The sequence below is a fragment of the Camarhynchus parvulus genome, chromosome Z (assembly GCF_901933205.1).
Source record: "Camarhynchus parvulus chromosome Z, STF_HiC, whole genome shotgun sequence".
NCBI lineage: Eukaryota > Metazoa > Chordata > Aves > Passeriformes > Thraupidae > Camarhynchus > Camarhynchus parvulus.
The window spans coordinates 49069800-49092693 of NC_044601.1; the positions used below are offsets into that span (position 1 = coordinate 49069800).

General features: G+C 39.0%; 1 protein-coding gene across 1 annotated transcript in view; it reads left to right on the forward strand.

Annotated features, from left to right (window-relative positions):
• Window positions 1-2327: 2327 nt before the first annotated feature.
• Window positions 2328-22894, forward strand: part of LOC115915658 (interleukin-6 receptor subunit beta-like) — a 30565-nt gene continuing 9998 nt past the window's right edge. The window contains exons 1-11 of the mRNA XM_030969220.1: window positions 2328-2370; window positions 2599-2649; window positions 5135-5246; window positions 8460-8626; window positions 9718-9857; window positions 15035-15176; window positions 15338-15420; window positions 16492-16702; window positions 18820-18978; window positions 20014-20136; window positions 20706-20858. Coding sequence (XP_030825080.1) covers window positions 2328-2370; window positions 2599-2649; window positions 5135-5246; window positions 8460-8626; window positions 9718-9857; window positions 15035-15176; window positions 15338-15420; window positions 16492-16702; window positions 18820-18978; window positions 20014-20136; window positions 20706-20858 — 1384 coding nt within the window. The remainder of the gene's footprint in view (window positions 2371-2598; window positions 2650-5134; window positions 5247-8459; window positions 8627-9717; window positions 9858-15034; window positions 15177-15337; window positions 15421-16491; window positions 16703-18819; window positions 18979-20013; window positions 20137-20705; window positions 20859-22894) is intronic.

Sequence of the window (22894 nt, forward strand, 5' to 3'; positions counted from 1 at the left end):
CTGTCTTGGGACATGCTTAAAACTCACAAAAAACAAGATTTCAGACCCTTTCTGGTTCATTAGCATTCATAGGCACATGGTTGACCTGCAAAAAATGCACTCAGAAGTTCATGGCTTGACCAGTCCTCCCATGATGTGCTACAAGAGCTGTAGCTCTGCAGGAGCAGAGCAGGAGGAAGGGGCCAGTGGCATTTTCCTGGCTGAGCCTGCCTGTCTTCAGAGATTGTTTTCTTTTGAAGAGCAAGAGTTAGGGATCATGTTGAGGAAGGGAATAGAGAAGGACATGGAGTTTAGATTAATTAACATGGTCTACTCCAGTCTAAATGGAAAAGTTCATTGATTTCAAGTCTACTTTCTGGGGAGACCAAGAGCCTGCCATGTCTTCTACTGCAGAACTTATATAAGGAAATGACAGGGGGAGTGCTCATGGAGAACCTCATCTAGAATGATGCACAAACCTAGGAATGAAAAAGAGCTAGGTCAAAGTGACGTAAAGCTGGAAGTATCCTATCATTCTTCACTTCAAAACATATCACAGAAGATGGTATCATTTATCCTCATCTGAATTAACAGGAAAACTTCAGGCATTTAGAATTCTGACAGAAGTTCATAGTAGTGAAAAAGCTGTTATAGTAAACATTTGAAAAGGTGGTTCTATATAAATTTTGCCTCAAATAATGTAATTTATCTTTTGCTATATTTTAAACATATAGTAACTCGATAGCTAAGCTATAGTAAAAAATTTGGTCTCACCCAAATGTAAAATTCTAGTTTTCAAGATTATACCTCCTCTGCTATTTGGACTAGTATTGTAATTTCTGTGCTTGTCAGAATTATCTTTTTTTCTTCAAATGACAGTGGCATTTATACTGAGACCTAGACCTCCAGCAAAGATGATATGGATTTGTTTCATTGCGCTTGTTTCTCTCCAATATGCTCTGTCCTAATTCTGCTCTTGCATTGAGTTACTTACATGGTTTTCATTTAGGATAGGTTGTTTTGAATGTGATTATGCTGAGAACATCAAACAAATACAGATATCTGTTGAAGTTTTCTCCATCTCTTGACTTCCACACTATTCTGAGTCTCTAGATCTTCAATCCCACAGTCAAAATCTGTCACATATGACTTGCATTTTTACTTTATCAGTTTCTCCTTATGATCATCAGTTGACACTATCCTCTTGGCTATTCCTTGTTGGAAGTATTGCTAATACTTCCAAATTGCTAAGGCCAATTTTTGGATCTCTCAGATAACAGGGGCTGTGATCCTGTAGGCATACATTGTATCTGCTACCCCTTAGCATTTTGGAGCTTACACTCAAGACCAATGAATTCGTGACAGGAAACCCCCTGTAGCACTCAGAATTCCTTGATCACTTGTCTTTCATGACTGTGCCCTTCATAAAATCTGATAAGACATGGTTGCTGCATTAGTCACCTGCTCCTACTGCAGACCATGCTGAGAAGCATGCCTCTCTCTTAGGAAAGTGATTAATTTTAAACAGATATTTTTTTCTATTCAATACTCAACCTGAAATTTACTATGGTTGCCAAGATAAGTTAATAATTTGCCTATCTCCAGGTAAGTCTGGATCCAATCTCTGATAGCAGCTGTCTAAGCCCAGAAGGGAAATTTTCCACAGTAGAAAAATTTTCAGAAAATTTCCCTTTACTGCTGTAAGAGTAACAGCTGTTATGTCTCTGCTGGCTTCTGTGTTCAGAATGTTCTCTGAATTAATGGTGTGGAACAAACATCTGATTTACAGCTATGGTGACTTTTGTCTGTATTAGGGCCCTGCTGCAGGTTCCAGCAATGTAGATACAGCATCTTTGAGGTAGGGAAATTACATTGAAAGATAAGAGAAGTCAGAAAGTGAAGACAAGTTGAGGTCTTCTGCTGCTATTATTTCTACAGTACACAAGAATTCATATTAGACTCAGTCAAACATCTTGACTTCCTTTTTACTGATATGAATATCTCTAATTTGCACTGACAGTTAGGGTTTTCAAAGGAGTTAGAAGTACTTAAGCTTAATTCAGTTTGCTCTGCTGATACTGCAGACACTATCAAGAATCTCGCTGTGAGTGCTTACAAAAACCAGAGTGGAGAGTTCCTGTTTTCCAGAAGGATTTTTAGGATCTTGTAAGTATAATTAGTAACACAGAACTCGTGTTCTTCCCATTGTCATCGATAAACTTGTTACTTGGGTTCAGCCAGTAGCAGGATAGGTGCTAGAATGAATAGGAAGTTTGAAAAGGAAGTGTGAAAATAGACTGAACACAGCGTAATGTTGATAGTAATCATTATGCTTCTTTACAGAGAAGATGAAGAACTCTCTGCTGGCAGCTATCTTTTTACTTGTTAGAGGTGAGTTTTCATATACCATACAGCTTACTGCCGCTTATGAACAGTAAAAATCCTTAATGCTACTCAAGGATGAGGCTGTACAAACAAAATCATGACCAAATTAAATTCTGTGAGTGAGAGAAGCAACCACCAGCAATATTTTTCCTATTTCTTTTGCGGTTTGTCTTGACCCTCATTTCCTTTTTTTTTTTCTTTTTTTTCTCCCCCCCCCAACCCTGTGCTCCCCAGATTCCTGCCGCTGCACCGCCTGGGACTCTCCATTCTGCCGGCAGCTGCCAGGTGGGTGGAATGCCGCTGGCTCCCGGCTCCGGCGCTGCCCGGGCTCCGGGGGGCGCTCGGAAGCATCGCCCCTAAAGGCACGCCCGCCCTTCCCGGAGGGAAAGCCCGGGCACAGCAGCACGGGCAGATGTGTCTGTGAGGGCAGGGCGCCTGGGCGAGCCCGCAGGTCGTGGGTGAAAGCCCGGCCAGCGCATCACAAATAGATGCCGTTCCAAAGTACCACGGATCCTCTAATGTTTATGTGTGATGGATATCTCTGCTTTCCATTTAACTGGGAAATTACTGATGATGGTGGGAAGGAACAGTACAGCACATTTTGATAGAGAGTATTACGGAGCAGTGGGTGGTCATCTGATGTACTTTGTGCTGGATTTATTGTGGGCAGGAACATCCTACTTGCTAACAGACGCAGCAGAGATGACAGGTTCCTGAGTACACAGTGACACTGGGCAAGACATCTGCAGGAGGACTATGTTCTTCTGAAATTAGCCATGGATAATTTTCTAGTCCTTGCAATTAACTTGCCAGACTAAGCTCTACTAAATCATTAGGGAGAAAACCAGATGCTCAGGAAGAAAAACAGAAAGTTCTAGAGTGAAAAAAAATTAAAGGTAGGTGGTTTGGGGTTTGTTTGTTGGTTTGAGTTTTTTTAAGTGGAGAAACTGAACTGCATTTTCTTTAGAGCAAAGAAATTTTTTTCTTTCTTTGCATAGCTCTTGTAGCACAGTCATGATACAGCTCTGGTACTATGCTAGGTCTGGGAAGAATTAATAATATACCTATTAAGGTGGAGCACTACAGTGGAACAAAGAAAGCACTAAAATAAAAATTAATGTGCATATACATAATATTCACAAATAGGAAAAGTGAAAATAAAAGTGTGCATTCATTATATTTATCTGGACAAAGCAATGTAGAAATTCAGTATATTGGGAGTGGGAGGATGCTTTGGGGTGTTAGCCAAGCTAACACACTATTTCCACACACGAAATCTACTATTTTTCATTTGTCTGCTTTAATACCATAATCACATAGAGAAAGACCAGGGAGATTTTGCAAAACTTAGAGCATGAGGAACAACCACTGTTCCTGCATAAGCAGAGACAGGTCTGCAATATGATAGACACCATGTGGATCTGAATTAATAGAACTCCTCTTTCAAATAGTGTCAGAAGCAGAATATTACCAATGTATTGGCATGAAGTATTACAACAGTTCCAAAAATATTTTGTTTTCAGGTGTTTTTTCAAAACAACAATAAGCACCAAGTAAGTGTAAGGTTTAATTCCGAGTAAAACAGGAGAAGAATGTGAGAGCTGTTGCTGTTTTCTCTGCTATTGACAGACACTACATTCATGGGTGAGGAGGCCAAGATGTGGTTTGGTAGCCAGACTAGAAAAGCAAAGAATTCTCTAATGTTTCACATTGCGATGGAAATAAGGAAGACATGATCTCCACCTTCCTGAAAGGCATCTCTACACACCTGAGCTTGCAGCATAGTTTATTAGAAAAGCATTATTCATTTAGTATGAGAAAAGAAGTGTCATAAGGTGAGGGTATTAAAGTCAGTACTATACTCATTTGACTCACTTCTTTTTCCAAAACACCTTTTAACTTCAATATGCATTTGTCATCTCAATGATTAAAAGAATGCCAAGGATACTTTGTAACTCAGGTTGCAGGAAGAAATGAGGAAAAGAGAACTGATCTTTTAACTCACAACCTAGGTTATGAGATACCATAACTAGGTTACAACACCAGCTCCAGACATATTTTTATTTACTTATCACATAGCAAAACATTTCTTATTCAAGATTGATAGGCCTATTGGCAACTTGTTAGACCTAACAGGTATGAAGGACATGTGACTCTACTCACCAGGAAAAAATTACCTTAAGCATCCCATTCCTGTTGAGATCTGTGTCTACTTTTCTCAACAACAACAAAAAAATCGGAGTCCTTTCCAAAGGACTTTGAGACACCATGACTGATCTTCTGAACTAATAGTTCAGACAGTAAGACACAAAGCAAAAGAACACCAGTCATATTTTGTCATTAGCATTTTTGTCAAGAGATTTTTGAAATACTGACATAAATTTAATCGCTAAAGACAAAAAATTAGTTCCTTTAATAATGTCTTCAGTGCTTACTTTCACATCAGCTGAAAAAAGGGTATGTTCAGTTGCAAAAAAAATCCCCATATTTATCTTTAAAAAATTAATAACAGGCAATTTTATACATAAACTTATGCTCCTTCTGTTTTATAATGCATTCTTTATAAAGTTTAAAAGTAATATAGTTTTTATCCAGCAACAGTGTGTTAATTCTGAACTTCAGAGAGAGATTGATGGTTTTGAAGCAATTCTGGGGTCTAGCCAATTAACTCTAGCCTGGTTTGTATTTGGTTTCATTACTGAGAGTCCCTTTGAGTCAGTTAATGGTTGCCTGTGACAGGTCTTTTCCAGTACACGTTTTCATCTTTCAGAGTGGGACAATGAATTGGTGTGTTACAAAGAATTAAGTGAGGATCTAACCTGCACCTGGCTGCCAGTACCTAGTGCTGCAAATACAGTTAATTATACTGTATACCTAAAATGGTAAGTCTGAAAAGTTATCTCAGAAACCAAAAAGCTCTTATTGCTGTTGGATGTGGTTCCCATTTGCCGGACTTTTGTTCCAGTGTATTTCATCTCTTTAGAGGTTGTTACACAAGGCTAGTCAATATCATTCATCACTTCTCATCAATACCTATTGATTTGTAAGAGCTTGGTTAGAGAGTGGTAGGTTGATTCTGGCTAGACATCACAAAAACTGTTCTATTCCTCCCCCCCTCAGCCCAACAGGGCAGAGAAAATATGACAAAGGATCATGGGTTGAGGTAAGAACAGGAAGAGATCTCAGCAATTACTGTCATGGGCAAAACAGACCTGACCTGGGAAAATGAATTTAATTTATTAACATTCAAATCAGAGTAGAGTAATGAGAAATACAGCTAAAACTTGGAACATTCTCCCCTTCTCCCCTTCTCTGCCCCCCATTATTTTTTTCTTACTGTGCTTAACTGAATTTTCTGCCTCCTCCACCCCAGCATTGTGGGAGGATGGGAAATGGGACTGTGGACAGTCCATCACATGTTGTGTCTGTCACTTTTCTCTTCTGACTCTTCCTCTGGTGCAGCATGGGAATCCTCCCACAGGAGACATGAACTCCCACAGTCTATCGTTAACTCCTCCAACACGAGTGCTTCCCATGGGGCTGCATTTCTGCATTAACTGCTCCAGTGAAGGCCCCTTCCATGGGGTGCCAGCCCTTCAAGAGCAGCCTGCTCCAAAGCAGGTCTGTCATGGGTCACAAGCCCAGGAAACCTGCTGCAGTGTGGACTGCTCTCTGCTGCTCCCGCTTGCTCTCCCTTCTCTCTGCCAGCTGCTGTTGTGCAGCAGGCTTTTCCCTCTTTTAAATGCATTATCCCAGAGGAACTACCACCCTGGATGATGGGCTCAGCCTTGGCCAGCAGCAGGACTGTCCTGAAGTCAGCTAGAACTGGCTTTGTTGTACATGAGGAAAGCTTATTGCAGCTACTCATGGAAGCCACCTCTGTAGCAATCTTCTCCCCTGCTCCCAAAACCTTGTCATGCAAACCCAATACAAAGTCCTTATACATCTTACCATGCCTCCAACACATTCTTTAAATCATTATTGCCAAAGATCAGCTTTTACTGACTATTCAACATAGATGTATTTAAGGTAGAAAGAAAATAAATTTTAAAAAATATTCAAACATAAACAGGCACTAAACTTTTATTTTATGTATTACGTATTTTGCTATACCATGTACCCAAGGAGATGTCAGATGTAGTATACTTTCTGGTAATTCTGAATTATCAAGTGGTGGTTTAACAGATGGAATGAACTTGTAGGGTTAATTTTGAACTGATTACCTCAAATACAGTATCTTCAATTGCAGCTGCATTACAGAATTGAATTTCCTCATTTTATATCTAGATATTTGGAATCTCCCATGAGATTAGGGACATGTTCAGAAACAGAAACGTGAGATCAGAAGACATGATCTTTGCCATGAGACGGTATCATGGGGTACATGGAGTACAACATTGTATACCATAGGTAAATTCTGATATTCATTGCTGATTGTTTGGCCACATAACCACCCCTTGTCTTTAAAAATGAGCTGTGGTTAGAAACATCTCCTAAAGCTAAGAAAATGTCACCACACTGGGAAATTCCCCAGGATGATCATCTTCACATTGCACAGGAGCAAAGCAACCACCTCAAGGCTGCAATTACTCCCCCCATCACCTTCGATATTTTCTCACTGGAGGTATCAGCAGGCACCAATTTGCAATAAGCTCCAAATTCTACTGCATTGCTGTCTTGCCTCTTGGAACTTCAAAGAATACCAATTTTTTGGAAGGACAGAAACATCTATGAAACAGCTCTGTTTCTGATGAGATGTTATCAATTGAAATATTTTTAAGCTACTTGCTCTTAAAATCATAAGGCAAAACTAGACTGTGCTGTTCCCAGGCTACAGGGTTGATGTCATGAACAGACAAGGCAGATAAAAGAATGAAAGAGGATGTCAGTGGGGGAAGAGGGAGACAATTCCCTGGCAGAGGTGGTGATGTTCCCCAGCCAGAGTCAGGACTTTAACCTCAGTCTCCTAAGTTTCCACCCAGTGGTCTTGAAGACAAACTTACTATCTCCTCCTCTCTTGGGTTAAAAGGAAAGAAAAACCCACATGTGAAAGGCTTATACCTTGCCTAGAAGAGGGCATCACCCCTTCCTGCATGTAACATCAGTTTGACACTGTAATAGTTCCTTGTCCTTACTCCTTGTGATTAAGTAGTCAGGACGAAAAAGATTAAAGATAAACACTCCCACAGAAAAGTTCCAACCAAGAATTCAAAATCATGCTTTGAAATTTTAATGGCTGATTCACAACTAGCCTGAAGCAGAAGACAGGAAAACCTTCAAGTAGCTTGTCTCAGGTATTAAATATTGAATCATGATATGTGCAATTTAATACTTGAAATGCATAGCTAGGCAATTAATATCCTAGTCCCTCTCTTTTAAGAGCACTGAATTTGCACAATTTCAACCTTGGAAAAATCTCTCCTATGTGTGGCAGAGACTAAATGAGAGAGACAAGAACAAAAGTAGGCAGCAAAGTTGTATGTAAGGCATTAAAACTCTTGGACTTCCTGTGCTGTGTATATTAGGTATACCAGGAGGAATCTACAGGGCTGAGGACTCAGGTGACATTTAAATATCTCCATCAAACTCTGACAATTGCAGGAACAGAAGTCAGAAGATAGGCACATAACTCATAAGAAACTTTTCATAACTTTATGGTAATTTAGATTCATGTAACTGGGAAATTTTGTTGTTCAAAAGGAATTTGGGTGCCCCTTTTATGAGGCGAGGCTTTATGAAGTCATTTCTAACCTAATTTTATACCTTCAAAATGCTCTGTATATCCCACTGTAAGTACAAAAGAAGGTCATACAGATCTGGTTGTATCATGCTATGCCTTAAAAGCTTAAGGAATTCAACAGTTCTCCACCTCACAAGGATTTTCATATTTAAATCTGCTAGGGTTACTGAGGTGCATTCATTAATCTTGCAGTTTCAAGCTGCTCAAAGTGAACCTTCAAGATTTCCAGATGTGGAATTATGTGTAGAAGTATCTGGAAAGCTATCAATTGCTATAATTTTGCTTTCTTGGGCAGGGAGGAAAAATAACTATAATCCAATAAAATGTTTTTCATTCTGCTTCCTTTTCTCTGAAGGAACAAAATACAAAAACTTTTTCAGCGAAACATATCATCACCTTCCATCACAATAGAACGAAAGAATCTCTACATTGAGAGATTTGCAACCATTTGGATAGCAGTGAATTATGCCAATGAGACCTGTGCAAAAGGAAAGAACATCTCAGTTTTACCAAGCAAAGCAGGTACAGTGTCTTCACAAGTTGTGCTACTGCAGTGCTCAGCTAAAACTAAAGCTAGTGCTACAGCTAAAGCTGTATTCTGTAAAGATTATTTCCAAAATTTCAGCTCCCAAAACGCTCCTGTTATTTTTATTGATTCAGAGAGCCAAGATGCAGTTTGACTTCCTTGAATGAAGTTAATAACAGAAGTCTATGACATTTTATGGGAGGAGGGTTTTACTTTAAATATTTTGCTGGAATATTTAATAACCATATCCAGAAATATATATAGCAATATTTTTGTACCATATTGAACCAGCTTTCTATGCTCTCTTTGATGGTTTTCTGAATTTCTTTGTATTGGTTTACAAAGAGCAGATTGACTCAACACTGTGTACCTAAGGAATCCTTGATACCAGGCATTAGAATTTTGAGAAACCTTTTCAAAATTCAGCTCTTTTCTAAGGCCTCTTATCCATTACACAGTGCTAAAAAAAAGTTATGAAAAAACAGCCCTATTTATTAGGCCCTTTAAATGTTTATTTAAAGATGCCCTACCTACTTGGTCACTGAACTGATGTTAAGAGTTTCTCAAAACTTCACATGCTCAGACTAATTATGGTCCAAGAAAAACCAATGCTTCTCTGCTGGGAGTTACTACCAGTACAACCCAAATTATCAACAGTGTAACCTTTACTGAAGACTTTTGGACACATTGTGTTTATTGGAGACGAAGAAAAAAAAAGTATAATGAAAGTATATTTGAGCTTACTGAAATTTAAAGATATTCTGGATATTTTTATACAACTCATGATTACAGGTACTCTTGACATTTTGATTTTGCCTTTCAGCCTCACTCAGAATAGTAACTGCTTAGAAAAAGAGTGTGCCTGAAATCAGTAGAAACATTCACAAAAGAAAGGCAAGAGGAACAACTGTATTTTGTTGATGTCATGAAGATTTAGTAATTAATTTCTGTGGTGTTTTGAAGTCTCACAGCATTCAGTATTTTGTGCCAAGTCTTTTAACTTTTATAGACCACACTCAACGGAAGTAATTACCAAAGATTTCCTGTTTCTCTTGTGCTCTAAACAATTCTATCTCCCCCATTTTAGGAAAGTGCTTGTCACCATCTAACATAAATGCTTATCAGATCACAAACCAATTGATAATAAAGTGGGACCTGCCCACCGCTCATACGCCGTATGAGTTGAGATACAGAGAGGCACTCACAGAATCTGCTCCATGGACAGTGGTGAGTATTTCAGATGACAATTTCATGAGAATATAAGGTCCTCCAATATCAGCTCAGCTGCACATATTATATGCAGCACAAGGATTGCAAGGTGGCATAGCAAGGGGTCATTTTGTAGGCAGATCCCACTAAGGCACCTTAGTTTCGTTCTAACAAATCATGAAATGTTTGGGAAAGAAAGAATAGTAGTTTAAACAAAGTAAAATAGAATAGCATATTATCTGGTTCATTAACCTACCAGTGAGACACTACAACTACAAGCGATGCAAAAGCTGAATACCAGAAATGTCATGTAAACTCAGACCCAAATCATACTTTCAGTGATTTACAATATTGCTATTTTAGCTGGTATTATTACATTTTCAAAGAGATTAGAGATCAGGTCACTTTACTTTTTAAGGTAATAATTCATACTTTATACACTTTTGGGTAGTGTAAGTATTCCAGATTTTCTTCTTTGAAAAGAAGAGAAATAATTTCCCTGTCATACAGTCATAGAATGGTTTGGGTTGGAAGGTTCCAACCAGCCCTTCCATGCGCAGGGCCACACTCTAGTGGACCAGGATGACCCATGCAAACTGGCCTTGAACACTTCCAGAGATGGAACATCCACAACTTCCCTGTTCCAGTGCCTCACCACCCTCACAGTGAAGAACTTCTTCCTAATACCTAATCTAAACCTGCTCTCTTTCAGTCTACACCCACTGCCCCTTGTCTTGTCACTACATGCTCTTGTGAATAGTCTTCTCCCATCTTTCCTGGAAGTTCTCTTGAGGTACCGGAAGGCAACAATAACGCCTCCCCAAAGCCTTCTCTTTTCTAGACTGAAAAATCCCAATTCTCTCAGCCTTTCCCCATAGGAGAGGTACTCCATCCCACTGATCTGGCGGCCCTCCCCTGGATTCATTCCAACAGGTCGTTGCCTGTGCTGGGGACCCTGTCTCTGAAAATTGGGAAATAAACTCTCCATCATATTTGTTAGACTAGGAAGCCAACATTATTTCATTAGCAGTGCTGAATGCATGGCTAATTCTCTTCAAAGCATACATTCCCAGTAACCTCAGAGACCAGGTTGTATTCCTGAAACTATTGCACTTTCATGTTTCCTGAAAAGATGCATATATGCTGATTATTTCCACTTGTTTGGATATGGTTCCAAATCTTCTGACAAATCTTTTCTCCTTGGGATTATCTCAAATATGTCATCAGGTCATAATGTACTTCTCTTATGATTCTTTGCTCTGATAAACAATCCTTGTTCTCAAAACTGAGATATTAGTTAGTACATATTAAATCACTGATAGAAGTAAACAAGAAAGCATTAACTGGAACAAGTTTATTAGTCACAGATGTAAGGAGTTAGCACAAGGCCACACTAATCTCTGGTATTTGTACTAAGCACTGTACGTACAAAATTAAGCACTAACAATGAATAGAGAGGTCATGCTCTATTGTGCTAAATTTAAAAGAATTTCCAGCACCTTCCTCCACTGCTGCATAGATGTCTTCTTACAGGACTGTTCAGTAAAAACCCCAGGGCTGATGCAGCACTGCAGGTGGGCTCTCAGCAGAGCAGAGCAGAGGGGCAGAATCCCCTCCCTGGCCCTGCTGCCCACACTGCTCTGGATGCAGCCCAGGACACGTGTGGCTCTCTGGGCTGGGAGTGCCCATGGCTGGCTCATGTGCAGCCTCTCAGCCACCAGCACCCCCAAGTCCTTCTGGGCAGGGCTGCTGGGATCTGTTCATCCCCCAGCCTGACCCTGGGTTGCTCTGACCCTGGTTCAGCAGCAGCTGGTCTTGAGGTTCCTGTGGTCCCCCTCTGGAGCCTGTCCAGGTCTCTCAGAATGGCATCCCACCCTGCAGGCACCGCTCAGCCTGGGGTCATCTGCAAATTCACAGAGGGTGCACTTGACCCGTCCAAGTCATAACTGAAGATATTAAATAACATTGGTCACACCCAATATGGACCCCTGATGGACACATCTTGTCACTGATGTCCACTGGGATTCTGAGCCACTGTCCACTACCCTCTGGATGCAACCATGCAACCACTTTCCAATCCACATCATGGTTTACCCACCAAATCCATCACTGTCTATTTGGAGAGAAGGATGTTGTGGGATACAAGATCAGTTGCATTTTACGACATTGAATATGGCACACCAATAGGGCAGAACAAAACTAAAGGGAATACGCAAGAGATGGAAAATGAGTCATAATTTCAATAATGTCTGCATGTAGCAGCAATGGCTGCTTATCCTGCCCCTTCCCATCAGGCAGGCATGTATGCATGATATGTAACACTAAGTCCCTGAAATTGTCTGTTTTTCAAACTTTGTTATTTTTATATGTGTTAAGCATGTTATAAATATGCAGTTATTAAGGAAAAGAAGAAAACTGTTTAAATAGCAACAGTCCCCACTTCTTGGGAAATTCTGCTCACCCAGGAGCCTCTTTGCTTCCTTTTTACTACAAAAATCTCCCTTTTTCTTCATTTTGTCTCAGAAGACTGCTCCCATTTCTCTTGCAGCTGACTGCTGGTTCATTTAGCCACTTCAGAAGAGGTACTGTGAGAGGCCCATGAAAGAAATGTTTCATCTCAGTACAAAGAACATTCAGGTCTTGGAAAGGTCCCCTGGTTCACTTGCATACAGGTCCTAGACCATCCTAGAGCAGCCAGTTACCCATGCATAGCCCACCCAGTAGCACAATAGGCAGACTACCAGGTGCAGACAGTCTGGCACGTGGCACGTGGAAGAACAGAAGGTTCAGAGCAGTACGAATGCATGCCCTGCAGGTTTTGGAGATGGGAAGATGGAAGATTCACATGAGTACGGTGGGGGACTAGTACAGACATCCACACTGGGTGACACAAATGAGTCAAGACTACAGGTCATGAACGTTCATGATCTCCCAGGTCCCAGCTGATGCTATGAATTTAGGCTGTAATCTCTTCCTAATAATATAAACATAGGCTAAGCTTGAAGATGGATAAATGAGTATGACCATATATTGTATTTACAGGGAATGCCCCAACTAAGGCAGGAATGATGCACCTGACTCCATGTTCTCAGAAGGTTAATTTATTACTTTACAATACTATATTATATTAAAGAGTACTATAATAAACTATACTAAAGAATATAGAGAGGATACTTACTGAATGCTAAAAAGATAATAATGAAAAACTAGTGACTCTTTCCAGAGTCCCGACACAGCTTGGCACCAATTGGCCAAAGAGTCAAAACAACTCACACCAGAATCCAATGAAACAATCACCTGTGGGTAAAGAAACTCCAGACACATTCCACCAAGGAGAAGCAAATGAGATAAGAATTGTTTTCCTTCCTTCTGAGGCTTCTTAGCTTCCCAGGAGAAAAATCCTGGGCGAAGGGATTTTTTCAGAGAATGTGAATGCCACAGCCATACATGCATAGAGGATGTAAAAAGCTAGTGTTTATCAAGAGTAGTATAAATATATGTGTAATGTAATTTAACATTTGGGTTTTAAATCCATTCCACTTCCCTCTTGTTTGGAGTCTTTCTGTAATATTGTGGGTAATGGGATATTTTTGTGACCAAGAAAAAGATTATATGATGTTGTTATGGACAACATCATATAAGAGTAATACCCTTCACTCATAAGAAAGAAGTTATGTTTATTGACATAAAACAGAAATCTAGGAAAGTTTGATATTAAATGTGACAAGAGTTTAACAGGAGTAGATGGCAATGAGCACTTGATTACTTCACAGAGAACAGAGTCAGACAGAACTGTGAGGAAGACATTTTAATTGGGTCATGATAGTTAAAAAAGGCTCCCCTTGCATTCTCAAATGTTTCTCAGAGCCCCTGCAAATCTAGTTGCTTCTGGATCCAGACTTAGTCCCAGACCTGGTCAACAGTTTATGTCTAAAGGATTGTATGTGCACAGTCAATCCTTTGTATCACTTAATTGAGATTTAAAATTTTCAGTGTATTAATTTCCAATTCACTTATCAAGTATCTGATGAGATGAATACTCTCTCATCCTTGAGGAATAATCTTCAGAAGTTAAGATTACTGTCCTTACTCAAGAGATCCCATTGTATAGCCCACTGCTGTGCAGGAGAGCTCAACAGGCTGTGGGCTATCCACTATTTAAAGGGTAAGATGAGACACTTAAAGATATACATGCATGCTCTCTTCAAATATTAGCTTCTTCCAAGGTTGACTTGAGCCGAATCTTAACCAGCAGTATGAGTAGGTGGATGAACTGTTAAAATCAGTCTTTCATATTATCTTGTCTTTCGTGTTGTTATCTGTCTGCCCCGAATCAACTTTGAGTCAGACGCTGGTCAAGACACATCTGATATGACTGCTGATAGTGGTTATCACTTAATCAGGATTACAAGAAATAAAGGTCAGGATGGAGGGGAAGTGGAGGAGAGGGAGGTGATCACACTCCTACAGAAGTTAATTAATTAAAAAATTAAAAATATTAAAAAATAAGGTACTGCAGAAATTCAAAGAGAAGAGCTGCTCACCTTACATCTGGGCTCTGTTGGTTTTGGGGGGCTTTAGGAAAGAGTTTAAGTGATAACACAGTTTCCTATCATATTTTCTCTTATTTTCTCTGTATTTTTCAGCTCAGGGTGTTCTTTAGACATGGATGCTGTCTTTGTTTCAAGAAAAACTCAATTCCCTGAACAGTTACTGGGGCTCCAGTGCCATCATCAGTTGCAGATGCAAATCTCTTCTGCAGCACCAAGGCATACAGGCAGCCACATATTCACTCCAGTCATGCTGTTTAAGACAACAGCCATGTGGATGTATTTAGACACAATGACACTTTTAATAATAAGGGCTTTTTTTTATTGTTTAGTTTTCCCTTGACTTCCTGTTCTTGAGAATGCTAACAAGGCTCGGAGTAAATTTTTACTCTTCAGTATATGTAATGTCTAATTGATTTTAAAAGTAATATTTAGACCAGTTTACTTAGTGTCTTGAGCGAGCAGAACAAGTTCATGAAAAGAGGGTGTTGTCTTGAAAGAATGAAAATAGCTTGACTAAAATGTGCAATAATTCCTATTTCATGACAGGAACCTCTACTTTCAGCTGAGTCAGAAGGCTGATCTTAGGCTGAGAAAACAATTAATATAATGTTTTATTGTTGTTACATAAATGATTTTTTTTAGGTGCCTGTAGGAAGCAATGTTTCCAATGTCACCATTTCAAATTTAAATGCTATGTCTTCATACATTGTTCAGCTCAGATGCATAACCAAGGATGGTCTCAACTGTGTTTGCATTTGGGGCAAGGAGATTTTGGTCCCTCACAGTAAGTGAAATATAGTTTCATTCTACTGGCATTAAGTATAAATGTAAAGGCTTTTCCAAATTTTGTGTCATATGGAATAGGATTTTCAGATACTCTTGAAAATATGAACATCAGAATTATTCATTTGAGTGCATGTCTCCATCTTTTTCCATGTTTACCAGAACTCATGAACAAGCCAAGAATATTATATAATGTAACTACACAAGTCTCTCCAGGAAGAAGAAGTGTTCTGTTGAAGTGGGAGGTAAGGTTCACTTCCAGTCTGGGTACCTTCTGTTATGTATATGCTATTTATTTCTTGCATTGCATGGAAAAACAGACTTTCTCATTGTATTGAGTTTACACTTGATAGGCAAAAGGCATTGGATATTGTATACTTGCTGCAGAATTCATTGCATCTGTATGCTGATGATTTACGAGCTAGAAACTAACAGGGAAAATTATATCAATTTATATTCTTGAAAAATTACTAAAACTTCCCTTCTTTTCCAGGGAAAAAAACATATTTTTATTTCAAGAGCTTCTATCTTCATACAAAATTCCTCACAAGATATGTGTACCTGCCTTTTAAAATAGTAAATGTCTTCCTGTCTAAGTTACTCCAAACGTATCCAATTATTTCATTAATATAACGCAGCCTCACAGCTTCATGGTATCTACACACTATTAATTCTGTGCCAGAAATAACAGACAATCTTGATTTTAGAAATAATCCTTGAAGTATTCACAGGCCTTCATGCATTAAGTTTCTGTCTATATTGCAGTAATTTCCATTTCTGTGCACTCATTTTCCAATCTCTTATTAAGATTAGTACAGTAAATGAGTGAACCACCACCAGGAATTGCTACCAATGGATATTTAACATGTTCCAAATTTGCAGCATAATTGCTAGCATTTGTCTTTAAAGATACTACATACCTAATCAAGCCCTAGAAGATGAGGAGATCCAGAGGCATAAATTTCAATTAAACACCTCTCATTAACTTTCAAGTTCCTGAAAATGAGGGATATGTTCCACTGAAATGTGGAGAATGTTACAGCTGCTTCACTGCTGTTATTACTAATTGCATACACGTAACTAAGATCTCAATTAAGGAAAATTCTTAATCGTGTACTTAAATCCTCTCAATCTAAACATGCTCTTAATTTTAAGGAAATGCTTTGCTTTATTGATTCCTAATGACCTAATTAAAACAGTATGATTTTATCCCCATCATTAAAGGCTACATTTTGTTTATAAAATTAAATTACTCTTGATTTTCTGCACAGGACATAACAGCATTTATAGAATAATAATGTTTTTCCTCTTGTTAGGTAGCACAAAGTGAGAATGTCCTTGGATATTTTATTAATGTGGAAAGAATACCCAACATTTGCAGCCAACCACCAAATCACATCTCTCTCAAAGACAGAAAAATTCTTGTTAATCTCTCCATGGCTTACTATAGACTTAATATTTCTGCCTATAATGAAGCAGGAGAATCTCCACAAGCTATCTACATTGTCCCAGAATTCCCTGTAACAGGTATTTACGTTATTCACCATAGTGGTGGGGAAGTTTAATGACCAATCTCTAAGGATACGTTTTCATGGACTTTGGGATAGGTGAAAGCATTCTCTTGAATATATATTAAGATAGTATTTTTACATAGTAGGAGTCAGAATTGTTTCTTAAGATACTTCAGTAGAAGTTAACAGACTAGCAATTTAATATTCATTTTAGCACTTCTTTGTTGGTCAAGCTAGAGAAGGTACCATGTGTTGGATCTACTTAGGAAAATGGTGGATTTTACTTGGAAAAATGTTTTATGGATTGTCCCCAATATCAAGTAGGTGGCAGTGGTTTAAAAAAGTCACAGAACTATGCGCAAGTCCAAGTTCTTGAGCTAAACAACTACTGTTACTGTCCTTTATTTCAGTATTACTCTAACTGGCACATAGGAAAAGAATAGATAGGATGTAGATGTCACATTAGGATGTACATGTCACATTCTAATGAAGATGTAAGATTTTCTGAGGCCTTAATAGACAGTCTTTTCATTTAAAGAATAAAACTTACTGTATAATGTCTTCCTTATAATATAAACTAATTTCATGTGTTAACAGTCTTGAGGTGTATTTATTGCAGTATAAGAAGAACCTCTCTTACAAAGTAAGATTTTTTAAATTCAGCTATAACATTCACAATAAAGAAGTGTGTGAGTACCCTTATTGATCTTCTGATAGCTGCAAATGATTGCTTATCCAGAATTTTCTAACATTCTCCACATGACGTTCTCCTTTTCCTTGCAAAAAGGTAACAACTTGATTTTGCCCTTACATTTCAGTCCCTTAACTCTCTTCTGATAAAATATATCCTACCAGTTCAAGCCACCTTGTGATTAACAATTAGTTGTCTAGTGAACCTCTGAGCCTGTATTTCATGGCTCTCTCCAGATGCCTGTTCTGTTTGCATTTTAGTGCAGCTTCTCTGTATCTGTCTTTAATTACTGAGAGGATACGTGCATTAAGTGCATTCTTAAGATAAATTCCTTCTCGGCATACACGACTTTTTGTCAGCTAGTACAGTAATTTTCTTTACAGAATGACAGAATCAACTATTTTGGAAAAGACCTCTGAAATCATTGAGTCCAACTTACAGCCTAACATTACCCTGTCGACTCGACTATGGGACTAAAGTGACACATCATCCACTCTTTCCTTAAACATCTCCAGGGACAGTGACTCTACCACCACCCCGCACAGCCCATTCCAGTGCCCAAACTCTCTTTCTGTGAAGAAATTCCTTCTAATGTTGAGCCCAAACCTCCCCTGGCACAGCTTAAGGCTATGTCTCTTGTCCCATGGCTCATTGCTGGGGAGAGGAGACTGACCCTGCTAGATCCTCCTTTCAGACTTGTAGAGTGTCATAAGGTTTCCCCTGAGCCTCCTTTTTCTCCAGGATAAACAATCCCAGCCATCTCAGACAGCCCCAGCTCCCTCAGACAACCACAGCTCCCTCACAATTAATTTGCCTTTCTTGTATCCGTTTCCAGACAGGAGAAAAAATGGAGAATGTTTATGTCTCTCACAAGGTCCACTTCTTACCTCAAAATGGCAGGTTGCCCTTTTCCCTCCTCAGTGTCAGTCAGAAGGTCGTTCCTAGTTTGGTAGCTGTCTTTAAAAATGTCAAAATCTTCAAGATTATTTCAGAAAATTCAAAACATATGAAATATTAAATCATCTAGCTATGATCTATCATTAGCCCCTTCTCCTCCACCCCTGCTCAGGCAAGCACTATATCAGAGTTACTCCATGTGTAGCAGCTGCTAGTGCCTCAGAGGAGGTTATTTAGCAGCACCTGACATCTTTCTCCTGAGCCTTGGAATAACCACTTAATTTCAAGCAATCAGAAATCAGGAAACTCTTGTACAGCCATCCACACTGTAATTCCCAGCTACCACTGCAAAGTAGTAAATGCTAAGTTTCTTCTATTGAAATACTATTGTAAACCTTACTATGATAGTGAGTCGTTTGCTATGTTGCTATATTTGCTTAATGAATAATCTTTAAAAAACAGAGCAAAAGGGAGAAAGAAAAAACAATGGGGAGAAAACTGCTTTCCTGTTTATTGATCTTCAATTGTGTTTAATTTGTTCACAGACTTGCCTGGTCAAATCCATGTCAAAAGCCAGGGAACAAACGCAGTTGTCACATGGACTCCAGAATACAAACCAAAATGTTTTGTGGTTGACTGGGGCACTAGTAAAGAGAATATGCACATGAAAATAATAACTACGGCTACTGGAAATTTCACATTAGGTAACAGCAACCACTACGTCTCTTATGGAAGCACCCTTCTTCATATTTTTGTTGGGCAGGGTAGGATTTTTGTTCTGTTATTAAGGGCAAACTGAAGATCTATGCAGATAAGTACTGTTCTTAATAATTGTCCAGTACTGAGTCATCAGTTAACGCCTAGCAACATTAAGGCAGATAAAAAGAAGGTTTAATTAGGGTTCTTCTGGATACGGTTGGGCAAGAAATGCAGCTAAGCTACTGGTACAATGTCTCTCCTTGCCCGCATTCCAGGCAGACCTATACATTACTGGCTTTAAAAAACCTTTCATCTTGTACCTAGGTAAGCTTATCTTTCAATATAAACTGCTCTGTTTCAGACTCCCTAGGGTTAATTTCTGTTTTTATACCAGTGTCTATATTTGTCAAAGCCTAAGTTCTCAACTCCAGTATTCCTCTTACCATGCTAGACATGATGGGCTTCAGTCAGGGATTTCTATATGGAACAGACATCGAAAATGTTGATCAAAATCATGTAGGTAACTCTTGCAAAGGCCGTTCAGCACTGGTTTTTTTGTACAATAGAGAACATTTAGCTTCAGAGTTCTACAAAGTCTTCTTGAGTGCACTGTTTACCTTCGTCCTTCTGCAACCTCGGTAATGCCGCATTACATGTAGGTTTTTCCTTGGGTTTATGTATTCTAGCTGAGTGGGAAATACCTATCCCTGAAATAAGATAACTACAGCCATTTTAGTTCCGAATTTCTCCTTCAGCAGCTAAAGTCTTCCATAGGGAGACTATTAACACAGCTGTCATCTTCTAAAAGAAAACCCATGTTTTGTCCCATTCTGGCTTTGAAATAGTTTAAAGCATCTAGAGGCACTAAAGAAGGATGCACATATTTTGTACTCAGTGGAAGCACTGTACTCTTATGCTATGCTATGAGTCTCAGAAAGCAAGAGCTATACAGAAAATCTATGAAGCTGTTGATTTTCCTCTTCTTCTTTGTAATTTATAACTTTTTGGTAGACCTTGACATATCTTTCCTTGTTTTCCAGACAATTTTCAGCCATATAAGTTGTACAAAATAATGGTACATGCATCTGATGTGTGTCAGTGTGAAAATTTCATAAGACATGAAAAGACTTTTGGAGTGACCCACTTCTACTTCGTTGAAGGAGGTATTCTTCCCCTTTGTGTAACCCCACCCCTCTATATTTCTTCTTGTTTCCTATTTGTAGCAGTAAAAGAAAGACTACACAAGATTTCTTTTCCAGGTTACTGAACAGCTTTCTCCAGTTAGCATTGCACTTTTTCTTAGCAGTCATGTCCTGGCAGTGAACAACCTGAATGCTGTTCCTTACTGACACGTCCACAGAAATATTTTTATTATGTGTGACATTACTAAAAATAACAGAAAGATGGTCTCAGACCCATGTGGTTCAAATTCAAATTCAATCAGATTTTCCAGTCCCAATTTCATAATGTCTCATATTGCAAGTTGAAATGAAAGCTGTTCCTATTGGAGTAAAATATTCATAATGAGAGAGTCACAATTTCAACCTACTTTGGTATTGTTTAAGGTGAGAGGTTTTTACTATCTGGGACTTTGCCTTTCTCTTGCACCCTTTACATTGCATTTATAGCACCTAGAAGTTGACAAGAACTCTCTTGGAAACAGCTAGGATTCAGTCTTGTATGTCCATTGCGCAGGTATTTATGCAGAACTCAAATATCTGTTTTTTTCAAGTTCCTAGGACTGGTCCCACTAATGTGACAATTCTGCATATCACAAAGCATTCTGCACTTGTGAAGTGGACTGAAATACCTGCAGAAGACCGTTTGGGCTTTCTCCAGGGATACAGGATCAGTTACACAGATTCATCAAGGAAAAAGTCTCCAGGTAAGGCACCACTGCCAGAACAAAGCAGCAGCTCAGGGTCATGAAATAAGAGCTTCATTCAGACCATTAAGTCTACTGAGTTATTTATGGTTTCTGTGCAAACTGAGTGCTCTGTTCTCAAAGGTCAGCTCCTGGTTAGACTCTTAATGCTCTAGATGATCCCATGAACACTTAGAATTTTCTAGTTTTTATCTCAAATGAAATATTGCTATTTCCTTAAAAATTACTATTCTAAGACTACAGGAGAATTCTCTAGGAGCACTTAAAGGAAGACATACCTTTTCACTATTATGATTTCAGTCACAAATGAATGTTGTGTTATGTAAGCAAATGACTTATGTTTCATAGCACCTCATCTAAGCTTGATTCAGAGCCTTTCTATAAGATGTAAGACATTCTATATTTCATTTTGCAACTCAGTTAGCAGTTTGTATTCCTTATCTGTTTCCAAATACACCATTATAAATTTAATTTTGGAAACATTTTATTAAATTGGTAGTTTTTGTGACTAAGTTTGGATAACCTTAGAGATCTTTTCCAACCTTAACAAACTACAAATGGTGAAACTTCTACACATAGGAATAAATGAATAGCTGTGAATTCGAACCACTTGAGTTTTCAATTTTAAAAAATCCCCATATTCTTTTGATAAACATTTTCTGTCTGGTCTAGAGTGGAAAGTCTCTTTGCCATAAGTAATAATACATTAACTTTGTACGAACTGGCTTTCAAATAAAATTGAAGACATGCTAGGGAAGACAAATATCAAGTAAGAGCTGACAAAGGGAGATAGTAAAAGTTCTATAATACATGTTGACCTGTGCCTTTAGAGAATCATAAAAGGTCTTCTGGAGATTCTATTCCACTTCAAATACCTATCTGAAATCACAAGAGCAGGCAGAATGGGAACATCCAGGGCTGAACTTAATTTATTTTTTCTCTCTATCTTAACCAGTCAAGACAGCAGTGACATGGCATCCAATTGCCCTTTTTCCAGGCAGGAAGTATAATTTTACTGGAGAATTTGGGGGAAGGAAGTCCATAGGCTACCTTCTGTGAAGATTTTAAATCCACAGTGGCAAACTTGAGCAGTAATTTCTGTTCCAAAGGCATCCTTACAACATGGCAGTTTGTACATTATTCTGGCCAAGGGAAAAGTCACTGCATCATCAGAAAAGACAGGCTTAGCTGAAAGCTCCACAAAGCAGGTAAAGCAGAAAGCACAGCCCTGTTTCTGTACTGAATGATGAGTAATAGCACTGGCATAAATCAAGTTAAACAACTACTAACAACTGGAGTGAGAGTAAAGTATGTGATGAGGGCTAGTCCTAATGTTAACTCTTACAGTCAGCATAAGAACAACTGTTCAGCATGTTAGATGTATTTTCCTCTCATGAAGTATAAGCAGCCTTCTGTGTTCATCACCTGTGATGGTTTGACCCTGGCTGGATGCCAGAGCCACTGGAAGCCAGAGCCACTCTATCCCCTCTGCAAGGGGACAGGGGAGAGAAAATGTAACAAAACATTCACAGGTTGAGATAAGGACTAGAAGAGATCACACATTACCACATGAGCAAAACAAACTTGACTTGGGGAAATTATTTGAATTTATTGCTGATGAAATTCAGAGTAGGATAATGACAAGTAAAACAAAATTTTAAAACACCTTTCTCCACCACTCCCTCCTTCCCAGGCTCCAGCTCTTTCCCACCAGCAGATCTTCCCTGCCACGGAGACACAGAGAGAGTTACAGTCAGTTCATCACAGATTGTTTCTGCCATTGCTCAGGGAGAATAGTCCTTCTCCTGCTCTGGCATGGATTGCCTCCCATGGGAGACAGGTCTCCCATTAACTTCTCCAGCATGAGTCTATTCCATGGGTTACCATTCTTCACTAACTGCTCCAGCATCCACACTCTTTACTTCCTACAGGATTAAGTCCTTCAGGCACAGTCTGCTCCACTGTCGGTCGCCCATAGGGTCACAAGTCCTACCAGGACCCTGCTCCAGCATGGGCTCCTCTCTCCATTGGTCTGG